Genomic DNA, 20,026 nt, shown 5'->3' with positions numbered 1-20,026 from the left:
TGAATGTCAAGTATAACAGCCGTTAAGTTTATATTTGAAAAAAATCAATACACATACAAAGGTCTTCGAATATTGGAAAATTAGAATTTAAAAGAAAAAAGCATACCTTTTTCAGTGACTTATGCTTATTAAAATATTTTTTCCCTTTAAGGGGGGACCTATGTCGGAAAAGTCTTTGTGTGAAATTTTCAAAACTTTGACATTTCTTTCCTGACCACTTGCTCTTAATTTTCAGGTATTAAAAACAATACCTTTATATGCTTTTTTTTTACACAGGAGCACGTGCAAAAACAATGTGAAATGCTAAAAATAGATTATTTTCAGACATTATTGTTCTACCCCAAATATGCGCTAAAAACAACCAAAAATGTCAAAACACATTCAAATTCAACATTATTTAATTTATATGACTTGTATTTTTCAAATGAAGGCAAATTCATTGTAATTCATCTCGCATGAAAAAATATTTTGGAGCACAATGTAAGTATTCCCCCTTTTTCTTGTCGTATTTTTTAAAATTCCAACATGCGTAACAGGTAATATCTTTAAAAGTCTTTGTGTGAAAATGTTGTAATTCATATTTTTAATAGAAATGATTCATCTCTTTATTTTAACAAAGAAAAAAGTATACCTTTATGATAAAATAAACGAGAAATATGATGTTTTCTTTTATTTTCGCACTCTTGTGTCGTAAATATTGACTTTTCTGCACTTAAGAAGGTAAGTAAACACCGACAAACATCTGAATATAAAACTATTTTACGAAAAACAAGTCATATGTTTTGATTAGAAACTGAATTCTTATCTTCTTCATACCGATCGTTCTGTTTCTCTCCCCCCCCCTTGCATTTCTCCGTCGACAACCAACACCTAGGAATGACTTTGTACAATAAATTCTACATGTACTATAAATCGTTAAGCAAATATAGATACAAGTACATTTCTGAATTTTTTCTCTTAGTTTTATCCAGAAAACACAATTAATGGGTAACAAAATCAAACATATTTCCATAATTTAAGCCGCTTTCTTTGCTGAATTTTATTTTATCTTTTTGCCCTTATATATCAGCATATCATCGAGGTATTTCTTCACAACTGAAATTGCTATGAATTATCAACCAAAGGAAGAGAATTCTAATATTAACAAACTCCTTTAATCAAATAAAACTGTTATGAATAATGAATAAATTTTCTTTTTGTAAATTGTGTACGTTATTGATTATTAGCAATGTAATGCCTATATCACAATTGCAAAAGTCAACAGGTAAAAAACAAACGTCGCTATTGTGACGTCACATAACGCTGCTTTGACGTAGAACGACATAGGTCCCCCCTTAAATTCAGTCCCTTTGAAAGATTTCCAATGTATTCAGTTATACAATCAACATTGAATATCTCTTTTTCTAATAGTTGCTCGAAGGGAGTACAATTCAATCACCCTATGGTTGTCTTCTTTAAAAATATATTTTCCCAAGAAAAGGGTGCGCTCCTTCAGTAAAATAGACCCGCTACACATCCCTGTTTTTAAAATGTACCTTAAGGTATTTCTTAATTATTTGTTTCTATTGTCAGCAAGTGAGTATCGTACCTCTATATTTTTAAACATTTGTATTGACAAATCACTATCTACCATCGGTTCAGACATTCTCCTCTGTTGTTGGCTCGTGTATAGTGATAAACAAGAGAAATAGTGCATTTGTTTAAATTCATTATAATTCAATTTCTATGCTTATATTTGAGTTTTTAAATAGACATTTACTAAATATATCAAGAACTATTAATTCGATTTGAAATAATCCTGCAAATATCCCCGTTTTATACGTTATGTCAAAAATCTTGACGTGAGCCCATTACAGAGGTGTTTGAGAGAGAAACGAACGACAACTCCGCATAGGGGATTGTTGACAAGTACCTTGTTCACAAAGCAATACTTTGAATCCTACAGCACACCCTTCTCGACATGTACCGTTGACGTGATTACACTGTGTATCATTTATACAATTTCCACACTTTTGGCTGCAGTTGTATCCATACATACCTCCATCACACTCTATCAAAATCATTGCTCTTTTTCTTAATGCTTGATTAGAATATATACTATAAAAGATAAATAAACTGTTTATAAAGGTGGTAATACGTTCATTCTTTCATTAAGTATTTCACTTTCTTACATATTGTACAGGTGCAAATTTATCTCCATTCTTATACGTATTTTCTTTAAAGGGAACGTTTGGTCAGAATTTAAATTTTTATATGTAAAACTGTACCTCTCATATAAAAAGAAAAGCTGCATCTATAACAACACTGCGCTGCTGATAACAGCAGTTAAATTGGATTTTGATAGCTTAATTGGAGCAGCATGGGGAAACCTTATCATGACCGCTGCTGACGTAGTGTAGACAGATTAAATTTGACAGATGTATAGAGTCAATGTGTTTATGACTGCAGAAAAATAAAATTCCTTCTTTCAGAAATAAGCTAATTCAAGCAATTTTTGATTTATAGGAATTAGATTACGCAGTACAGTTAAGGCAACACATGAAAAAAATATGGTAATGAAGTCATAATGAGGTCTGACGTCATGACAGTTGCTCCGCCCTGATCGATCCATATAAGGAAATGGTGCTCAAAATAACTTTTAACCGATATTTGCAAGAATTTGTCATAAACAGCAATATCTTTACGTTGAAATAGAATATAATTAGTGATTTTCTCGTATATAGCATCAGATAGCATCTCTTTTAAATAAATCTCTTTTTAATGTGTCATTTGTCTGCATTCGGCTTCAGCCAAGCGCTTGCACTCGGTGACACGGAATGTTGTTTACATAGAAAAACGTGGCGACATCAGCTGAGATTCGCAGTGGATTTAAATGCATTAACCACACAATCTTTAAAGCAAATAGGGATAAAATAAGAGACAAGGCATTGCTTCTTCCTTTTACGAGAATATGAGGACATTATTTCGGAAAATAGCAGAAAACTGAGACGATTTGCACCAGCTCCGTAGATCCATCACTGCACTGAAATTCCAGGCCAGGTATGTGTACGCATAATATGTAGGTACATGTGTAGATCTACAATATGTAGACATGCTTTTGTTAAAATAAAAAACCCGAGTGTGCTCATGTTCATTTAAATGTATTATCACAGTCAGTGAAAAACTGTAATGCAGTGCCTTGTGTGTACCCCTCCCCCCCCCTATACTAAGTTGCACACTTTTTAGAATTATTAAAAATTAATTGCACTTAATATGTACTGAGTTCCTGTCAATTAACTCATTTTCAATGAGACAATATGTGTAAGAATGGAGGTCATCAGTAACTCAAATTTAAACTAAATTAAATGAGATGTTTTCATTGTTTCAGTCAATGATTCACTATAGTGACTAGGCCTATACAAGCTATCATGATGTCTTTTGACATACAAATATACACAATTAAAAAAAATATCAGTATCATTGTGTTGAAAACAAAGAAGCCCCAATTCAGATCTATGGTTGTAATTTTCTAGAATTTCTAAATTAATGAAAAAAATATTCATTTTTTGTTTAGATTACATGTACATTAGAATATTTATATAATACTTTTTTCATTGTAGCTGTCAAGAGTATCAGGCTTAAAGAATGAATAAATAAAAAATGCATCATTTCTCCACAGGGTATGTATGCTTCTAAAGCATTTCACATTTTTAATGTTTGCATGTGCTTTATATTTTGTTTTTTTTTTCATTTTGGTAAAGGAGAAACTCAGAATTTTTTTTTAGCAAAACTATTGTAAATTTCAGAAGTTTCACTTTCCCAGAGAATTTTTTTTCCATTTATATGAATAACATAAATTCACTACAGTATACAATGTAGCATATTTTTTTTTTGTAAAATGTAATGCCATTTTATTCTACAATGTATATTTAGTAATGTCATAGCATATAACTGCATAATGTGTTGTAGGCATAGCTATTCCCATGGACTAATGGATTCATTCAGGCAGGAAGTTAATCCATCATTTAAGGAAAATGGTATGCTCAATATTAGCTATAAACCATACAAAGTTTTGATAATAAAACTAACAGAAGAATTGAAAACATGTATGTGCATCTTTGTTAAATGTTTTAATGCATTTTTTTTATTTCATTTTTTTAAACACAAATTACTTTCAATAATGGTATTTTCTGATTTTCTCATATTTTAAGAATTCATTTTTTCCACAAGAACATGAAGTAATGGTAATTTGCACCTGCCCAGCATTCCTACAGTCTATCACTGGATTTGAAAAGAAACGTTTAATAAATTTTCTAGATAAATAATAATTAGACTTTTTCATATATTTACTATACAGGTGTTGAAAAGGCCATTAAGATTTTAAAATCTTAACTTGCATACTATTTTGTGTGGAGGGTACTAATGTCCATGAAGATCTTATTTCCAGCATGTACATTGTGTTCATTTATTTTTCAATAATATTTAAAAAAAACAAGAGACTAGCTATCCCCATAATTGATTCAAAATAGGATAGGGGACCACCATTTGGGGGGGGGGGGGCAGGCGGGTTTTTCAAAATCAGATTTTTTTTTCATTTTCATGTCAGTGAAGGACAGATTAATATTTATTTCCGATTAATAAGATGAAGGACAGATTATTTATTTATTTTCCCCTTCATTGAAAAGTCTAACATGCAAAAAACAAAATGTTAAAAACTCTGATTCGTGGGAGGGGGAGATCACTGATCTGCAAGTATTTATTTCTAAAATCTGCCAGTCCCTCACCCTCGAAATAAAATAGCTGTCCCCTTAACAAATACAGGAATATACCCCAATTCTTTCTAATTAGTACCTAAAACTTATAACTTAGTTTATATCCCTTAATTAACAGTAAGCGGTTTGATTGACACAGTAAGCGGTCTGATTGAAAGCGATCGTAGAACATGATCTCATAATTATGTAGAAAAAAAAATTATCATCACAAGTGTGTGTACTATGGGCGTCGGAAGCAAAATGAAAGGGGGGCTAATTGAAAGGGGAAGGGGGCTTAACCAAACGAAAAAGGTAAATTCCATTGCCTACATTACGTATATAATTTGCAAATAAGTAGGGAGGCTAAGCCCCAGCCCCCCCCCCCCCCCCCCCCCCCCCGGTTCCGACGCCTTTGCGTACAGTAATGAGAGAGGGGAATAGATATCTAATTAATTATTGATGAAGGCAATATTTTAAATAACCATTTGTGTTCTACATAAATATATCGGCAATATTTAGACCTGTTTGTGTGTAATACTACATGTATACGTATATATAACACATCTTTGAGGAAATGCGGGAGGTTTGAAAGACATTAAATGTATACAATATATGGAGAACGAATACACAGAAAAGAAAGAAATGTCAAGGATTTTTATGCATACCGTTTGATTAAGTAAAAGAAAAGAGTCCAACCCTGATCGCATGTATATTTATTTAAAACTTACGAGATAAACAAACTATATCAAGTACTCAAGAGTTATCTCCCATGCTGGGTCAATGATGCGTTTGAAAACTAAAATTAGATTGACTTTTCCAAGATTTCAATTTTCAATCAAAAAGTGCAAGGGCAAGGCGACAATCTAAAAAGTAGGTTTTTATTTTAAATTATTTATTTTATTGTAAAGTTTTAAAAAAGTGATGCTCATTTCTTTGTAATCCTTTAGTTAATTTATAATTCGCGATGAAATTAGGAAAATATCCTAGTTTTCATACATTACTGCCTGTTTTAGCTGAATAACTTAATTATATCGGAAAACTAACTGAATGAGCATCACTTTTGAGAATGTATAGATACATAGAGACAACATAAAACATTTTGCAGTTAATTTTTTGGTTGCCTTGCCCTTGCACTTTTTGGTTAAATTTGACATCTCATTTCTTGACCTAAAATCGGAGCCCACGTGACTTCAGGGGATCATATGATGTTAAAAAATACCGGTGTGAAAAGCGATGGACATACTCTTCAAGATAAGAAATAGCTATTCTAACTAGAGTGTCTTTCTCAAAAATAAAACTGTTAAACATTATATGTATCGGATTTTGTTAGTTTTTATAGAAAAAGTTGCCTTAACTGTACTGCGTAACATCCTTTTTGGACACATTAGAACTTAATAAAGTTTTAATTAAACTCATGTAAAATAATACAACCTTTGCAGCTAAGTTTTAAATTAAAGTTAAATCCGACCAGTTTATGGCTTTTTATTATTAATTCCTTCTTTTATTTTCCTGAATTCTGAAACACTAGAAGCATAGGAATGTAAAATTATATTTCCTATAATACATTCAGTTCCAAAATCAAACTTCACACACTTAATTGGCACATTTTAACAACTTGATTTCGACATGATAATGTTTACACTTAGAGCCAAATGGCCTGAAATACGTCATAAAAGTGAGGATTATGGGAAATATTTAGCAAGCGCGATAACTATCTCTCAACATGGCAGCCTCCAGCAGCCAGTTTACTCTTAACTTTGATGTCTTATTACTTTATAATTAAGCTAAAACAAATGGCAGTAACAGGTAAAATTCATTATTGACCATTCAATGAATGAAATATCAAAAAAAAATTTAGACCCAACGTTTCCTTTAAGGTCATATGCAACGTAGTTTGACTTCCTGGAGTTGAAGAGTTACACTAATTGAAGAACCTGTGTCCAATACTTTTAAAGTCTATAATTACTCTATCTATGGATTTGTACACCTCTTCTAAAACAAATTTTGATAGGAAAAATCAGGAATTTATGTTTCCTAATTTTTGTATTCTTTTCTTTGAATAATGCAAAAAATTTTCATAATTTGATATCTTCCAAAAACCCCTGGTAATGCATGCTGATTTTTTTTTAATCTATGATCATCTAATGGCATTATGGTCTTTAATTAAGAATATCTTGAAAAAAATTATCAGTAGGTAAGGCTTCCGTATGTCATTAATAAACAAAGATGATAATAAATTACTTATTTTACAGCCCGGTCCCTTGTATCCAGGAGAACATCCGTGTAAACAAGTACCATTGATATGATGACACTGTCCATTGTTTAAGCAGTGACCACAAGCTTCATTGCAGTTTATACCATACATCCCACCATCACATTCTAGATATTTTCAAAGATTTTTATTAAGAAAAAGCCCTGTGTTATGAACAAGACATTATTCAGCGATTTTTAAAAAAAATATTTATGTGGCAGGTAAAACTCTGTATCTTATTGATTAATTAATTTTATTTTGCTTAAAGTCGAATTAAGAATGCTCAGTCACACAGAGACGTTACAATTTACTGGTGAAGGGCAATTGAGTATCTTTATTGTGCAAACGTTTTGCTAAATTTGAATACATATCAAAGATATATTATTTTCAGTGTGGAATATACAAGTTCTTATACATGCACATATAAATTTGTCAAAACCCTTATAAACAAAGATAGTAATAAATTACTGGTTTTGCAGCCCGGTCCCTTGTATCCAGGAGAACATCCCTGTAAACAGGTACCGTTGATATGGTGACACTGTTCATTGTTAAAGCAGTGACCACAGGTCTGAGAACAGTTACCTCCATACATCCTGCCGTCACATTCTGTAGAAAAGACATTTTAAGAGCATAGTTCTTTAATATATTGGTTATGTTTTCTGGTTGACGTAGAACCATAACTCATAAAGTCATATTTTGAAGTAAAATTTCATTCCATTCTTTTTTTTAAATTCAAATAAGATTCATTACCATTCCTGGCACCCTGATATTATATATTATGAAAAATACGTTAAATTCGTAATTTACATGTACAGTGTACTTACTAAAAAACCCAAGATGTCCTAGATGAAATATACTTAATAAACGCGCACTACTGATGTTTTTCATTATAATATTAGAACTCTGAATCTTGACTTATATAGATGTTGTACATTCCTATATCCTGTCTAATAAAATTTTAATTCAAGATACTTTCATTCAACTCAATTATTTAAAATGCTGTCTTAATGAAATCTTGTTTAATCCGGTAAATTACTATGAAACTAGTCCTGTAATGTTTTTTGATATGTTTCCTATTACTAAATGTAAAGAAGTTTCATACATGCTAAAGAAAATTATACAAAAACAAATTGTATTTAAGGAATGAATTTAATAGCTACCCATTTTATACGGTATAAACTGGGTTGGGGCAGCGGTTTATAAAAAAGCGTAAACTGTTCCAACCCAGTTTATACCGTATAAAATGGGTAGCTATTAAATTCATAGCACATAATTTAATTTTCATTCATTTGATGTAAGAAAAAAATATGATTGTTCTAACAAAGTGACTTCAGTTTGTACAAAATTTGAATGTAACGTCAGGCGGACTGATACGTTTTTGACGCAAGTCATTGTGACGTAGGCAACCCATTTTATACGATATGAAATAATTTTTTATCCAATCAAATACAGCGTTACAACCAAAATTAAATTATATAAAGTTATTGTGAACGATCAAATAAATAAATTGTAAATTATGTATCCATTATGCGTTTATAAGTCTTATGAATTGAAGGGTTAAGACTTTGGACAAACTTTGGCTGATTTAACAATTATTAGGGGGGAAGCAATGACTATCATCTAATTTCCACAAAGTCATGGACTATATCCGCGGGAGTGATAGGACACTTGCGGATATTGATAGGAGACTTGATCACCTTACCTGATCTGAAATTATTATGGCATATTTCTGCATAAGATTGAAACAAGATCTTCCTCTCGAATGAATTCATATCTACTCCTTTTTAAATCTATCATTCAGGTTTTTGTAATAATTGGTTTATTTTGGTCCAAAAAAAAAAACATATTTCCATAATAATAACTTCAAAATAGAAAATGTGATATCTTGGTCACAAAGTAAACCCTTGAAACCAAAAAAACACCCATCTGAACATGCACCTATGACATGGTTACACTGTGTAATTCAAAGTAAAGTATTTCAAAGGTGTATTCTTTGTGAAAAGATCTGTCTTTGGGTACTATAACATTTTATCTCTTAATCTTGGGTGGGAATATGGCTGTCATATTTCACAGGTGTATTCCTTATGACAAGATCCTTCTTAAGACACCACCAAATTTGACTTCTTGACCTTTACCTTGGTATTAATTTGACCAATTTTGACCAAGTTATGCAGTTTTGATACATTTCTGGGAATTTGTATCTCCTAAAGGGCCATTTTCAAGATATTACTGCTTTTATATTTTTCTCAAAAGAAAAAAGATACATGTATTTTTTTTTTTAAATTTTCACCAAAAAATCATTGTATATCGATAGAACTTTAATTTTGCTTGAAAGTATTAATTGCTTCAAGTATCCGTTGAAGTAAGCCTTAAATCGTAGGCACTGAATGAATTATAAAACTTACTGTCTATACAGAGGGGTGCCTTAAATCCAGCAGAGCAACCTCTGCTACAAGAACCGTTGATATGATGACACGCAGTATCATTAAAACAATGATCACATTCCTCACTGCAGGATGATCCATACCATCCTCCATCACACTCTTAAATATTTTTATATACATTTGACCAATGTGCTTATATTTATCACCACTGTTTTACAGTTATTGACACCTATAGTTTGTTTTTGTTTTTGTTTTTAATCAGGAAAAAAATATATGAGAAGGATTATTATTTGGACTAAATATTAAAATGTATTTATAAACCTTGTGATATAGCTTGAAGTAAGCTTGGAATTGTTGACGTTTAGTTGTACACTTACTGTCGATACAGAAGGATCCATTGTATCCAGGAGAACACCCTCCTAGACATGATCCATTGATGTGGTGACAGGGCACGCCATCAAGACAATGTCCACAGGTTTCATTGCATTTTAAGCCAAACTTTTCGCCGTCACATTCTTCCAGAAAGTGTAAAAAAATTAATTGTACTTCCATTAATCCATAAGCGACTTTTTTAAACACTGATTCTTTAATATATATATCAGAAATTTGCTTGAAAATTCGTGATATTTTTAACCTTCTTTCGTGTCTCGCAGAGAAACGGTCTGAACAAGAATTGTTTATATGTTCTTAATTAATTTTCTGATCGCACATATCACATTAAGGGGATGAAGGACCTTTAGCTGAAAAAAATACCTGTCATTTAATTTTTTTCATATTTTGTATATATCTTATTTAGTATGTCCTACATACTATAAAGCAGTCATATCAATAGGTTTCTAGACTTATTTCTGAGATATTGAGTGACAAATAACATACCCCACAGTGTCTGAGCAAAGTTTTTATTCTCCATGTTTCTGGGTCCATTACTCGGTCGATAATTGAAATTTTTTACCATAGATAAAAAATATAACAGCGGAAATGTGTCTTTTAAAATATTTTAGAGTATGAATAGGGTTAAAAATTCGAAAAAGCAAGATTCTTTTGTAACACCACATCTGGAGATGGAAATTTACGACTCTTTTAGGACAACTTGAACTATAAAAAAAATTAATTTGCAAAAAATCCTATCATTCAATATTTGAAAATTTACGTCGAAGTTCAAGGTCGTCATTGTATTGATTAACTGTAAAAATATCGATTGGTGAAGCTGAGCTCAATATTGCACGGGGCAAAGTTAAACGAGTCATGTTCATGAGAAAAACGTGTCATGTTTACATTTCTCGAGTACGGGAAAACCCAACTATGACGTCTCACATTCCTGAAATAAGCGAAATAAGACAAACCCACAGAACTTTTCCGTCAACAACCATGTAAAAATATTTTTTGCGTTCTGAAATTTACAAAATACCCTACCATGTACATATTATGGCGCGTTTTTATGATTTTATACTACCCGTTTTTACCGTGTATGATCTTACTGAACTAAGAGATCCACTATGACGTCAAAGACGCACTGGACGCGCAGAGTAGGGAAACGGCAGAGTGAATTAATCTTTTCCGTAATTTGATAATATTTGCAAGAAATTTTGAATGTTTTCAGATATTTTTATACTAGATGGTGAACGCAAACAAACAGTCAAAAAAATTATGCAAGTACTGTGGTTTCAATCTCGTTTTGTACATATTTTATCAGAGATTATGACGTAAATCAACTGAGTCACGTGACCATACATCCTTCATCCCCTTAACATAAGTAACTTTATCCCTCGCATTCTTAATTGAAGTTATGATATATTTTCAATCTCCTAACAGGACCTTTAGCTGAAAAAATTCCTGTCAATGAATTTTTTTCGTATTTTTCATATTACTAATTTACTATGTACTTAACATTTTTAAAACGGTCGTATCATTGAATTTCTTGACTTATTTAAAAGATATCGCCCAGCAAATACCACCCTGTTTAGAGTTTGTATGGAATTAAGATACTTCATGTTTACGGGCCCATAACGGAGTCCATAATGCGACTTTTTACGCACAAACGATAAATATGATAGATAACACCATATACTCAAATATTTCATAATATTCATAGTGTTTAAATTATCTGAAAGCACTTGTTTTAAGTTTATATAGTATTTGGGTGGGATAATTTCTGTATTTTTCAAGGCAGCTTCGACAAAAACCTCATTTTGAAAAAAATTCTGTCAATAAATATTTCTAAATTTACGATTGAATGGCAGTCCTTCATCGTAATTATTTACTGCATAAATATCACAGGGTGAAGCTAAACTCAATATCGCACAGGACATCGTTGAATTAGACGTAAGCATGATTAAAACGCTTCACGTTTGTATTTTCCGAGTGTGGGAAATCAATTGTGACGTCACACGAAAATATAAACATTCAAAATTATCTAAATAGATTGAATCTCTGCTACTAAACACGATAAAAATATTAATTTTAAAAAATCTGCTTCAGAAATTTATCACGATTTATTGGCTGTCACCTTTTCATAATGAAATAAAACTGATCATGACGGGTGTGTGTACTTGATCTTGCTGCACTGAGAAAATTCAAACACTACGTCTATGACGTCACTGACGTCAGACTGCAGGATAAGAAACAAATGTGTGGATTGGGCAACTTCACAATTTCTAAATGATTGCAAGATATTTAAAAAATTTATTAATAATAATTTCTAAAATTAAATGTTGAAAAAACAATTTTCGAAATTAGAATAAAACTACACAAGAACTGTTTATCTTAACAACGTTTAACAGGTATATCATCACCGATTATGACGTGATATGTCTTTTTAGTCATGTGACATGTGTCCGGTCTCCCCTTAAGATATTTATACTCAAACTTGTTTTCACAAGTAGACAAAAATGTTTAGGTCATTAATATAACGAACAAATAATAAAACATTGCTTTCATTTTTAATTACTTTTTTGCAAACAAAATATATTTCTGGAAGGTGTTTTGAAGTAATCTCTAAGTTCTAGACACGAGGTGATGTTAGCTATTTATTGTTACTCACTGTTGATACAAAGGGGAGCCTTATATCCAGGAGAACACCCATCTGTACATGATCCGTCAATGCGGTTACAATAAGCACCATTAAGACAATGTCCACAGGTGGTATTACATTCCAGGCCAAACCTTCCACCGTCACATTCTTAGAAATAAATGTTTTCTTCAAATCATAATCAATTACTGTACTCCTTATCACCAGGTATGTTTTTTTTCAATTGCGCCAGAATCGTTATTGTTTAACATATAGAAAGTAAATAATGTATTAGAAATATGATTACTGAAAACAATTCCTAAACGCTTACATATTAAATATAAATTTAAGAACATATACATGTTTAATCCACATGTACCAATATGTTTTCTACTTCAGCATTCATAATAGGATAAATAACTTCATACGTTTTTGACATAAAGGTCCTTCGTATCCCGCAGAACAACCTCCTAAACAGGTACCGTTGATGTGATGACATTGTGTATTATGTAGACAATATCCACAACTCTGACTGCAGGCAGGTCCGTACATTCTACCGTCACATTCTTTAATTTAGAAACATGTATGTAACGTTATGTTTAATGAAACCCACTGTCCATACATGTACCATCATTCAACAACCCACAAAAACTAAACATACTTTAGAATTATTTTTTTCATATGATACAGCAAAATCAGTAATAACTTTTTTAAATAAAATGCACATATATTAAAGACTATGGCCATGATGTTATTTTTCAAAAGAAGAAAAATCCAAAGGAAAGGGAAGGAGAATTATGATACAATTTAAAGGAATACACGTGGAGTATGTGTCGTATTTTTGAAAAACAGGTTACCTTTTTAGTAAGAGTGCATTAGTCACAATAGTTTGTATCAACAGAAAAGATATTCCAAAGGAAATAGACATGAAAACAATGTCAAAGCTCCTACCTTTCAATATTTAGGCACAGGTTTAAGAATTTGCAAATAATTAAACAGATGTTGAACCAGAAATTTTTATCCAAAATTATTTGACATAATATCTTTGAATATAAAAAATGAATCTTAGCGGAAAAATGACATGAGAAGGAAATGTAGATCCATTTAAAACGATTCACACTTTCATTTACTTCCAATATTGTGCATTTCTTTTCATATGATAAATTAATTTTTTAAAATTTACTTACGCTCACTACATCGATGTCCTTTATAACCCGGTTTACACTCAATACAGTATCCTGTAGAGATATTACACCTTTGCTCGAGGCAGTTTTCTGGACATAATTGGTCACAATACTGGCCGTAGTACTTAGATTCAGGGCACCCTGTTAGGTATAAGAAAAATATGAATTGTCTTTTTAGGAAAATGTGTAAATAATATAAGTACTTTTAAAAAGACGATAGCATATGAAATAAATATTATTGTATATTTTAAAACTCACCGTAAACCTCCAATTCACACAATTCACTGTAAGCATATGGAGAGTAGTAGCTTGGATACGTCACATCCGGCTTTCGTTCGTTGTAGTATATGACGTAACGCCCGTCATAAGGACAGCTGATTGTCTGGTTCTCTGTTGGTGTTCCGTCCACTTGTTGTAATTCATGAAAACAAAGGCGTCCATTGTCTTTATTTGTATCGTTTGAAACGTAAACAAAAAATCCAGCAAATCTTTTGTAGTATACACCAGGGCCTAAACAAATAAAAAACAATTATCAATGCCATTTGTGTTTTCGTAGTTGATTTCAGATTTATTGAAATCAAAGCAAATCAGGGATTTTTAGAATGATTTTCTGCATAATAGAAACAGCAATATCGCGTTGAAGTTTTTTCTATGCATAAATGTAAAAGATATATGATAAGGCAATGCTGCATTGCAACTGGAATTATAGTGCACTTATTCAACTATGAATATGTCAAAATATTGTAAAAGATATGATAAGGCAATGCACTGAAATTATAATTCACTAATTCAACTATGAATATGTCAAAATATTTTATATGAAATATTGAATACCTCACATTATTCAAGCTAAAACGTCGGAAATAAAAATGGGAAAAAGAGCATCCCGAGGTTGGATCCGTTGACTCGGAGGAGTAAGTACTGTATGCAGGGAAATTTTCGCCCCCAATTTTTTTTGCCCCTTTCTCCCTCTTCTTCATTGGGCGAATTTAAAACGGGGCGAATTCAAATTACACAGATAATTTCTTAAACAGAACTATGACTGGGGGAAATTTTAAACGGGGCAAAATTGTTTGCAAGTGAAAAAGGGCGAAAATAACAGGACGAAAAAAACCCTGTATACAGTATCCAGTCTCTATCGATCTTACCTGTAGAGCCAGTCTTCTTAGTACGGTTTTGTCAGGTGTAAAAATTATAACCACCAATTTGTATACAAAAACAACTGATAAGCTAAGACAATATCCGTCTTGTCGATCGATCGTTTTCGGTCGCAATGTCAGCTCCAATGAACTTTTAAGAATGGAATCATGGAATTATAGTAAAAACCATTCCTTAACAACAGATAAAAGTACAGGCTCAGAGCACCATGCCCATTTGTTTTTTTTAATGTAATTTGAGGTTTTTCCTTTTCATTTGTTTGAGAGATACAATATTTTGGTTGAAAACCACCCTGATTGTTCACATAAATAATCTGAATTTGATAGCAAAGATATGCTCAAGTTTCCAAATTGACATTGTATACGTAGTTTATGGAGAACAGGTTTTCAAGCAATCATACCGAATTCTTATGGCTTTTTAGTAGTTTTATTTTTTATTCATATGAAAAATAATTTTATAGACGTTTGTGCCCTTCAAGTTAACATTTAGATATAAGGTATTGACGATGTACTATCATTCATATGGTCGACAATCGAACTATCCATATGAACTCGAAATAAAAGACAACAAAATAAGAAACAACTGTTTAATAGACGTTTGTTTTAATAGCAAAGCCTTGATGGTAACTTACCACAGTAACTTTATGACAAACGTGAAGCCTTCAACTTGTCTATCGTAAAATTCCCTTATTTTTTGTGGCAATATGCCCTACTACCTCTATATTGAGATCATTCGATGCGCCAACGCAAGCTTAACTTCCGAAAAAAATTTTAATCGAGTCAAGAGATTGGCACATAAGTCAATGAAACAAGGATATCACAGTCTTGTTTATATCATCATTGCAGATTATATACTATCGATACAATAAAGTTTTCAACATATACAGTTTGTGCATATAGTAAGATTATAAAATTTTAAGTTAAAGTTTATGTTAAAGTTTAAGTTAAGCTGAAGCCAGTCAATTTGAAAAACTGATTTTCATTTTATAAAAATCGATTTCATACTTGGAAAATTATCAGTCCTATAATAGATGTGGATGTGACTAATGCTGACGATTTTCTCTAGATCTACTCTCCACTCTGCTGTTCGCTGATTATCGCCTGATATTGTACACTGTCCGCCAGTAGCTCCACTGTCAGAATATTTCCCGTCAACTGCTTTCGATGCTCCCCATGCTACTGGTTTACCTGGCCAATCGTGTTTCTGCCAGGCAGGTCTCCCCAAGGCTAAATTTACTTGTGAACAAAATGACAATGTGTAATTTATTTTTAAGTGAATGATAAATCAAAGGAAAATTAGGAAAATAATGACTGATTACAAAGAGGGAGATATGATACAAAGGAACAAAAAAATTTAATTCATTTTATTTAATTACTTACAATAACTACAGTGTTGACCTTGATACCCTGATAAACAACCTTTCACACAGTCACCAGTAACGGCGTCACACTGCTGTCCCTGACACGTCACTGGACATGTCTTGTTACAAAAGTCTCCATAATATCTCGGGATTAGACAGCCTGTGCAACAAATCATTATTATTGGTGATTAATTTACTTATTTAAAGCTTTATGATTCCTCTTACTTTCAATTAAGTCGAAAAAGGAAAGCATTGATGAGAAAAATTCGGACATATCATGTAAAATGTACATGAAAGTTACATGTATCTGCTGGAACTTACCATAAACCTCTACTTCACAAAGTTCGTTAAGTGCAAACTGAGAGTAGTAAATAGGATAAACGACATCTGGTCTGCGACGTTCATTGTAGTATATAACATATCGTCCATATACGGAGCAGTTGATCCTCTGATCTTCTAGAGGTGTACCGCTTATATTCTGTAATTCATGGAAACAGAGTATTCCATCCTCTTTAGAAGTCGTGTTGGAGACATAGACGTAAAATCCAGCAAATCGACCAACGTAAGAACCTACATGCCAAAGTTATATTCTTTATTATTGATTTATGGTCAATGATTTTTCTTTCGAGTTTTTTTTTTTATTTTTTTAATTTTAAAACTATGGTATATTTTGTTGATATACGAATTAATCTAATATCTTTTATATACTCTGTAAATAGTTTTATAGTTCAGGTATATTTTAAAGATACCAGGATTATTATCTGTCCTGTAGAAGATGTTGATGTAACTGATGCTGACTACACTCTGTAGATCCACTCTCCACTCTGCTGTCTGTTGTTTGTCTGCTGATATTGTACACTGATTTCCTAGTGCTCCACGGTCAGAATACAACCCATCCACCGCCTTGTCTGCTCCCCATGGTATGGTGTGTGTATAGTTATTTGCCTGCCATGCAGGTTTCCTTAATGCTAAGTTGTCTTTAAAAAGGCAAAGAACAAATCAATTTATATCTTAAGGCATAGATATATATTTTTTATTTACAAAGAAATAACAAAAATGAATTTATGACCTTTTTATTTTTCTGTCTCTAGAAAACTATATAATAATCCTGACCCTCCTTTAATTTTATTCAATTTTTATTCTAGCCTCTAATTATTTAAATATACAAAACGGAACACAATTTTTTTTTTGGATAACCTGATTTGGTAAGGTGACACGCCCCTTTGACAACCAACTGAATCATATGTATCGATGCAATCCTCTCATTTCCAGTCCTTGGGATTTATCGAAAATTCCAAATTTAATAAATTTATCTTTAACATCATACAGTAACCCAATCAAACCACATGCAAACAAACATCGTGGCTGCTGGGTATATGTATCACTTAATATCTCCCCTCGCTTTGCATCACTTCTGGTACCATGGTAGTATCATTTAGTGGCAAATGTAAACATATAAAAGGCAACGTTATTTTACACCCAGAGTTGTATAATGATTTTAAAATTAAGTTATATGGAATGACGCTGCTTTAGAGTATGTATTCTAAAGGATTTTTATTAAAACAAGGCAGTCCATTGACAAAAACGTCGATGAAACAAAGATAAACACTTTTCAAGTTTCAAGTCATCATTTAGCAAGTTAAATGGTATGTTCAATAACCTAGTCAAATAATTCAATTCAATATAATTTAATCTATTATTATATCAGCTGCTGATTGGCGTTTTTCATACAATATTTAGGCTATTATATAACACTGAGTTCTCCCCGGATGTCTCTCTTGTTTTCCCAATCATATCAAAGAGCACACGACGGTTGTGATCTTTGGACAGGAAATGAGTACAGTTTCATGACACCTGATCGTACTTTCGATGTTTCTGATATGCATGTTTCCTCTGTTCTTTATGTTTATCACATGAATGTTTGACCCATAATAGTTTTTGTTTTATACATAATTATTAGCCTTCTTTGCCGAATTCAGAACATGCCTATTTCCTTTCTTCTATTTCTTTTCATACGTAAATCAAAACTTGTTTTTTAATCAGTTATTGTAAAAAAAAATGATACTATTCTAATCTTCAACTTCTTTCTTTGACTATAGATATTTCACATGCAAGAATAAAGTAGTTTTCCAAAAAGAATCTCTATTGCAGAAGCTTTGATGTAAATGGATATTTTGTGTAAATGTTAGGTCGGGAAATAAACATATATGTTCAGAACCTTATATATGTAATTAATATGCAATGAACAAACATAAAATTTGCAATTCTTACGATATGCATGAGTGCATGTTGTATACAATACGACGAAGGTAACATTGTGAATAATTCTCTCCTTTCTGTAAAAATGAAAACAAAAGTAATGATTATGATACATATAAAGTCTTTTGATATTAAGGTAAACATGAGAACTAAAATTAATCAATTAAAGTTTGATTTATGATTTTTTTTCTGCTTAGAGTGTCTGGCATAATTCTACCATGTAACCTACCTATAGTTTAAGAAAAGAGTTAGATATCAATATGGAAATGAAAGTATAATCTTACCTCAAGAACGTATATATCATGATAAAGATAAAATTAATATCTGATGAAGACCAGGAAATCAATTATAAACTAGGCACTGATATATAGAGAATTATATCCTTCACACGGCTATTTTGAAAGATGCGCAAAAAGTAGAGCTTTTATACTAGCTAAATTATGTCTAACTAAATTGATATGTTTAGTTAAATTTATGGCTATCATCGCTCCCATGACTCCCTTTAAAATTCAAATTAAGGATGCGATAATAAGTGTACGTACGGGTGGATTGTCACACAGTGAGAGAAAATTAATATCAAATTTGACACCTGGATACGGAAATCTTCCCCTCTTTTATATTGGTGTGCTTTGTATTTATTTTTTGCATTGTGGTTTAAAAATCAAATCAAGTCGTGTATTTATGCAAGGGATATATGAGGAAATTTTGTGCAAGTTACTAGTGCAGAAAACGAACTTTATTTATTCAAGATTGATTTTGAAGTTACTTCTTTTTCAAATAAAAAGTTATTATTTATCAAAGCTTCCTTAACACAAAATATTTACAAACAGTAGAACAAAGAGCCATCAGCACAAGAAGATATTGATTTTTTTTAATATATCAGTTAGAGCGCTTGAGAGAAGTAGAGTTTTAAACACTCGCTAATAAGTGTCAGTCTGTCTGTCCTTAAACCTTTCAGCCTAACCTCGTTCGTGCAAAAACCTTGATAATGCAGAAGTCCTGTCGATCGATTCATTCTTGCTTGAAAGATTGCTTATGTTGCAGGGGAATGTCATGATTTTACTCAACACCACGTCTCGAATTTCTGGAAGCTCAAAGAAAAAGTATATAATTCATTTCCTGATTATGAAAAGAGGGGTAAAATATGATTTTATTGTTTACAGGAAGTTTATTTGAAATCCGTAAACCACACCAGAGGGTATGTACTGATTTTGATGCAGTGTATTTCTAGCAAATGTAAAGACTAAGTTTATCAGGAGAAAACTCTTATGTCAAATGCCTGGCGTATAGGTTTAAAATTGAGTGTATTTTGAAGTAAAGCATAACAAAATAAGTGTTTTAACTTATAATAAGGAAGGATATGGAGATAACGAACAGTATTCAATTTCAAAGTCCATAAAACAATACAAAATAAGAGCAGAGCAAACACGGACCCCAGAAACATCAGAGGTTGGATCAGGTGCCATGGAGGAATGAACATCCCCTGCCGATCGGTCACATCCGCCATGTGCGCCTTGTCATGATCACGAAATAACGGAAAAAAATCCGTCGTCAATTTAATTCGGTGTATAAATAATGGACTTACAATTGGTATGAAAAACACCAGTCAGCATTTGACTCAATGATAAATTGTTTTTGCTGACAAGGTCATTGTATCGACCATAGAAATGACAAAATGATGACTTTAAACGAG

General features: G+C 31.9%; 1 protein-coding gene and 1 long non-coding RNA gene across 2 annotated transcripts in view; one reads left to right on the top strand and one right to left on the bottom strand.

Moving 5' to 3' along the window:
- The window catches only part of LOC134263754 (multiple epidermal growth factor-like domains protein 11), a 72,745-nt gene extending 54,108 nt beyond the window's left edge, over positions 1 to 18,637 (bottom strand). The window contains exons 1-13 of the mRNA XM_062746137.1: positions 18,618 to 18,637; positions 18,346 to 18,410; positions 16,824 to 17,051; positions 16,396 to 16,644; positions 16,094 to 16,234; positions 15,719 to 15,949; positions 13,815 to 14,066; positions 13,560 to 13,697; positions 12,801 to 12,938; positions 12,406 to 12,543; positions 9,743 to 9,880; positions 9,387 to 9,524; positions 7,450 to 7,587 (exon numbers count right to left, since the gene is read on the bottom strand). Coding sequence (XP_062602121.1) covers positions 7,450 to 7,587; positions 9,387 to 9,524; positions 9,743 to 9,880; positions 12,406 to 12,543; positions 12,801 to 12,938; positions 13,560 to 13,697; positions 13,815 to 14,066; positions 15,719 to 15,949; positions 16,094 to 16,234; positions 16,396 to 16,644; positions 16,824 to 17,051; positions 18,346 to 18,410; positions 18,618 to 18,637 — 2,014 coding nt within the window. The remainder of the gene's footprint in view (positions 1 to 7,449; positions 7,588 to 9,386; positions 9,525 to 9,742; positions 9,881 to 12,405; positions 12,544 to 12,800; positions 12,939 to 13,559; positions 13,698 to 13,814; positions 14,067 to 15,718; positions 15,950 to 16,093; positions 16,235 to 16,395; positions 16,645 to 16,823; positions 17,052 to 18,345; positions 18,411 to 18,617) is intronic.
- On the top strand, positions 2,828 to 4,261 carry LOC134263759 (uncharacterized). Its single transcript, XR_009991350.1, has 4 exons — positions 2,828 to 3,039; positions 3,600 to 3,659; positions 3,949 to 4,016; positions 4,191 to 4,261. It is a non-coding gene; the product is annotated as an uncharacterized LOC134263759 (long non-coding RNA).
- Positions 18,638 to 20,026: the final 1,389 nt, after the last annotated feature.

This window comes from Saccostrea cucullata, unplaced genomic scaffold (assembly GCF_032062105.1).
Source record: "Saccostrea cucullata isolate Sc308-1 unplaced genomic scaffold, CSIRO_AGI_Scuc_v1 ctg1192, whole genome shotgun sequence".
In the NCBI taxonomy this organism is placed as follows: Eukaryota; Metazoa; Mollusca; class Bivalvia; order Ostreida; family Ostreidae; genus Saccostrea; species Saccostrea cuccullata.
Note: the sequence above shows the minus strand (reverse complement) of the source record. Positions and strands in the feature narration are given on the sequence as shown.